Source organism: Perkinsus marinus (assembly GCF_000006405.1).
Source record: "Perkinsus marinus ATCC 50983 genomic scaffold scf_1104296928640, whole genome shotgun sequence".
Lineage (NCBI taxonomy): Eukaryota > Perkinsozoa > Perkinsida > Perkinsidae > Perkinsus > Perkinsus marinus.
Genome location: NW_003216737.1, coordinates 211,870 through 216,657, shown reverse-complemented (window position 1 = coordinate 216,657; position 4,788 = coordinate 211,870). Strand labels below are relative to the sequence as shown.

At 48.9% G+C, this 4,788-nt stretch overlaps 1 protein-coding gene across 1 annotated transcript in view; it reads left to right on the top strand.

Annotated features, from left to right (window-relative positions):
* Window positions 1-161: 161 nt before the first annotated feature.
* Pmar_PMAR007367 (conserved hypothetical protein) overlaps window positions 162-4,788 on the top strand; it is a gene marked incomplete at both ends in the record, with an annotated part of 5,472 nt that continues 845 nt past the window's right edge. Inside the window, 3 exons of the mRNA XM_002788240.1 lie at window positions 162-485; window positions 719-2,958; window positions 3,131-3,213. Of these exons, the coding sequence (XP_002788286.1) occupies window positions 162-485; window positions 719-2,958; window positions 3,131-3,213 (2,647 nt within the window). The remainder of the gene's footprint in view (window positions 486-718; window positions 2,959-3,130; window positions 3,214-4,788) is intronic.

Below are 4,788 nucleotides of genomic sequence, written 5' to 3'. Positions count from 1 at the left end.
GGTGACCAGCAAGGTGAAATTGATCGCGTGAACAAGTGAGCTTTACAAATTTGGAAGGTTTCATTCGATTGGGAGTTCCAATTAATGACATTAACATGTAACGAGTTTCATTCTACCACATACAACGTCTATAACATTAGGTTCATCTTTTGGCTCCCAAAATGTCCTCCCCCGACTCGCGGCCTTCACGTGGCGAACCGGATGAACCGCTCGCTGTCTCTTCGACAGCTGATGCGGTGACCGACAGCAAGCGGACAGGACGACGCCGTGGGACGCGAACACAAGACGCCCTGAGAAGGCGTCGGGCGGCAAGAGCTGCCAGGCGTCGACTCAAGCGCCAGCGTACCCGGGCACATCGCGATAGTTCTGAGAGGCGTAGGACACCCTCAGTTACTGCGAACTACAGTCCTCATAGTGGTGGATCCACCAGGTCGTACTTCCGTAGGGACGTAGACCCCAGTGTGATACGCATGTACACCTGGAACGTACGTTCTCTATTAGGATACGCCAACAGGTTGGCAGTCGTTGAGTCCTTGAAGGCGATCGGGAGTGATGTCCCAATAATCGCCCTACAGGAAACTCGACTACGAAAGGAAGTGCAAGGAGAATCGCTAGGGGATCACATCCTCTACAGCTCTCCTGCACTACGCGGAACAGCTATTCAAATAGAATAGCTCACATCACGTTGAACAGCGGCATAACCATTGTTGTGTGCTAGGCTCCCACAGAGGTAGCGCCGCAGGGTCAAAAAGATGAGTTTTGGGATGTTGTCGAAGAAGTGGTGAGACTAGAACGTCCGGAAATTGTCTGCGGTGACTTCAACGCCAGGCTAGGTTCAGATCTCGCAAGGGATCCGATCCACGGCCTCGGCAAGGCTTATGCCTATGAGGAGACCAATGACAATGGATGGAGACTAGTCATGCTTGCTGCTGCCTCACATATGGGCCATGCAGCGACTCATTTTCTCAAGCCCCAAACTCACCTTGGGACGTGGCTTAGCCCGGTAGAGAAGTGCTGGCATCAGCTAGATCACTTCCTGATCTGGAGCAACAGGAAACTACAAGTGCTGGATGTTCGTGTGAGACGGACAGTCATGGGGTCATCTGATCACTGTGCACTAGAACTCTCATTTCGTAACACAGCAACTTGTCGGCCCACCCGGCGTCTGCAAGGACGGAAACTAGCCTCACGTTCTATCGTTGATAGACGGGCTTTTAATGCGAAGGTCCGCGAAAAGGAAGCCCAGCATGAGTTCGAGATGGATATGATCCATACTTGTCCTCAGGATGGTGCCTACTCAGACGTAGTCCATGCATTTCAAGCTTCCATGCGTAAGCTGGATGGGGTGAAATCTTGTCCTGGAAAGCCCTGGTTCTCTGCATCTCATATCGCAGCTGCAGTTAGCGAGAAAAGACTGAAATGGAAGGCATTCCTATCTAGGAAGACGCCAGAAGCTTTCAAGTTATACCGCGAAGCTCGCAGTAACGTGGTTGCAGTAGTGAAAAAAGCTGAAGCCGATTTTATAGAGCTGAAGTGCTCTCAGATTGAGAACGCGGAAGCTCAACACGCTGTTGGGGATGTCGAGCGCCTCATCAACGAGTTGAAATCTGGCCTAGGCTTCACACTGACCCACAGACGACATGATCTCCTCTCTCCGCAGGTGTTTGCAAGTCATTTTACGCAACTATTTGCTCCGAAAACTTGCACTCTACCTGTTCTTGAGCCAGTCGACCTTCCAATAGAGCGTACGGGAGGGGATGACATCACCTTGAATGAGGTGAAGGACTCTCTCTGCTCTATGGATAATGGTAAAGCTCCCGGAGCAAATGGGGTGCTCACATCAGCTTTGAAAGCCGGTGGTGAGCATTGTCTGAGGATCTTACACCGCTTGTGCAAAGAGTGGTGGAGTGAACCGGAGACTATTCTCAGAGTTTTAGGACATTCCATTATTATCCCTTTCTGTACGAAAGGTGATAGGAAGGTAGCAGGCAACTATAGGGGGATAAATCTGCTCGATCATATCGGCAAGGTTTATTCCGGAGTTTTGGGGCAGAGGCTCAAGCCTCTAGCAGAGAGTTTCGTTGGAGAGAAGCAGTTCGGATTTCTCCCAGCGAAGGGCACTCTAGATGCGGTTCACGTACTACGTCGATGTCAGGAAGTCTGCAACCGGAATGGTCGCAGATTGTCCGCTGTCTTTCTAGATTTGAAAGCAGCCTTCGATAAAGTACCTCGTCCTGCGATCTGCAGAGCTCTCAGGCTAGCCGGATGTGATGAGAAGCTCATTTCAGCTATCGAATCACTACACCGTAATACTGTTGCACAGGTTAAAACTCAGGAAGGTTTATCTGACCCTTTCCCAATAGATATGGGAACTAGACAGGGGTGCCGAATAGCGCCTCTTCTGTTCATCATCTTCATGGAAATGGTGATCAGAGAAGCCAACCTGGATATCAGCTTGAGCATGCCTTGCGAGAGCGAGGGCAGTACGGAATCCGTGGACCTCTCATGTCTCCCGTTCGCGGACGACATCGTTTTATTGGCGGATGATGATTCTATTCTTCAGCGTAACTTGGATAAGCTTTCGGCAGCTCTGACTAGGTTTGGCATGGAAGTGTCCTTACCTAAGACGAAATGCATGATCTTATCTGAGGGATTGGGTGATTCCAATCTGCGTTTGAAGATAGGTGACTCTGACGTCGAAGAAGTAGATAAGTTCGTCTACTTAGGTAATCTCTTCCCGAAAGATAGGGATCTAGTAGCGCCATATCGGCACCGGGCGATAGCGGCTCTTGGGAAACTAAGTAGTCTCGCGCTTGTCCTGAAGTCCAATAAGGTGTCACTAGCATCCAAGGAGTCTATCATAGAACGTGTTGTCCTCGCTTCGGTACTTTACGGTTTGGAGACTGCTCCCTACCATGAAGAGTCGTTGAAGGCGTCTCGATGTGCTCCTGAATCGCTGTAGGAGAATGTCCCTTGGACTGACCCTCAGAGATAGGGTGCATGGAGAGCAACTTTGGGAAGGACTTCCTCTTATTGATCCGAAACATGTTTTAGCGCAGAGGAGATTGCGATGGGCAGGGAGGATTCTCACTACGAAACCAGTTGATGGTCTTGTGGTGAGGTCTTGTAGGCTCAAGCTTATTGAAAGACGTGGTAGGCCACCTACGATGTGGCAGACTAGTCTCAAAGCTGAGGCCAACCTGTTCAGGCCTTGTAAGTCACTCGTTGAAGCACTTGTGGTGGCTAAGGAGTTGTTTAAAGCTCCTATCCCTACTGTGCCGAGAGCGCCAAAGATATTTACTTGTTCACGTTGTGAGCGCTTTGGCAAGAAATATTTTCGGGCTAGCAATCTTGCTAAACACATGGAGAAGTGCGACGCGCAGCCTCCATTCTCTGTGAGAGGTGGCTAGTAGGGGCTGGTTCCATCAGACGTTCTGCCTTTTGGGCCCAGCCTCTGGGGGTTTTTAGTGGGTATGGTCATGCAAGTCCCACAGTATCCTTTTGAGGGCCAGTGGCCCTCAAAAACGGTGTGGCCCTGGGCCACACCTCCTAAGGTTCTCCGTAACCGGATTTTCCCCCCACAGGCTGGTAAATGCGTCAAAAAAAACATATAACATCTACAGCATTTCCAGGTCAATTTAACATTTTACCTGAATCTTCAATAATTAAACCACTTCTTTTGAAAGAATACCCTTTTTTTCAACTAATCCCGGCTGATTTCAACTTACTACCCAAAATTTTAGTTTAATAGCTTGTCTTTTTGAAAGCATACCCACTTCAATTAACTACGTTAGCTTTGGCTACACCAGACGGACCCGGAACTGACCTATGAATTTCAACGCTAGCCGCAATCCGCGAGAAACTCGCAGACTCGAGAAGGCCCCACAATCGTGAGGTCATTTCCTGAGGTGCACATCCTCTGAAGGACACTTACTAGGTATCCTTACTAAGTATTACTTAGCCGTGAGGCGAATCTTCCTCACAGAGACAGTACCGAGTGAGTAGTAGTCTACTGCTCACTCGGAAGTACGAGTAGGAATGAAGTTCGGAGTTTGGTAGGGTGTGCCACACCCACACACCCACACCCGGTGTGGGTGTGTTGCTATATAATGCTGTGGTCTGGTTTCGATTCTGTTGTGCGATGGAGCATTATCCTCTGCCTATGTGAACTTCCCAGGGTTGAGCTGCCTCTCATCACAGATGTGTATTACAAGTTGTAATTTACAACTCGTACGAGTCAGTCACCGGAGTCTTCCTTCTTCATAGAACCTCGCCTGCGCAACCAAAAGCACGACTTCTGAGTCGGACTCGGGGAGGCCCATCGCTCTTAAGATACTTCTATTTTCTGCTGCTTATAACCCTGCCTTGTGTGAGCCCGTTAGCCTCTGACGCCCGAGGGGTCACCGTGACGCCTCTTCCCGGTGCACTTAGACACGTATTCATACACGGATACAGATCCCCAGCAGTTTCATATCGGTACAGTATGAGTCGCAATTTGCGACTCGCGAATGTGCATACCTGCGTCCTATGCGCGGTATTTTGCACGAAGTAGGCGACGTGTAACGAAGTTGCGATCGCCCGTGTAGCCGAAACTAACGTCGTTAATTGAAGTGAGTAAGTTCTTGAAAAGACTAGCTATTATATTGAAATTTTGGGTAATAAGTTGAAATCAATCGGTAAAAGACTAAAAACATGGTATTTTTCCAAAGAAGTGGTTAAATGATCAAAATTTGGTAAAATATTAAATTGACCTTGAAATGCTGTAGAGTCTACAGTGTAGACGCTATG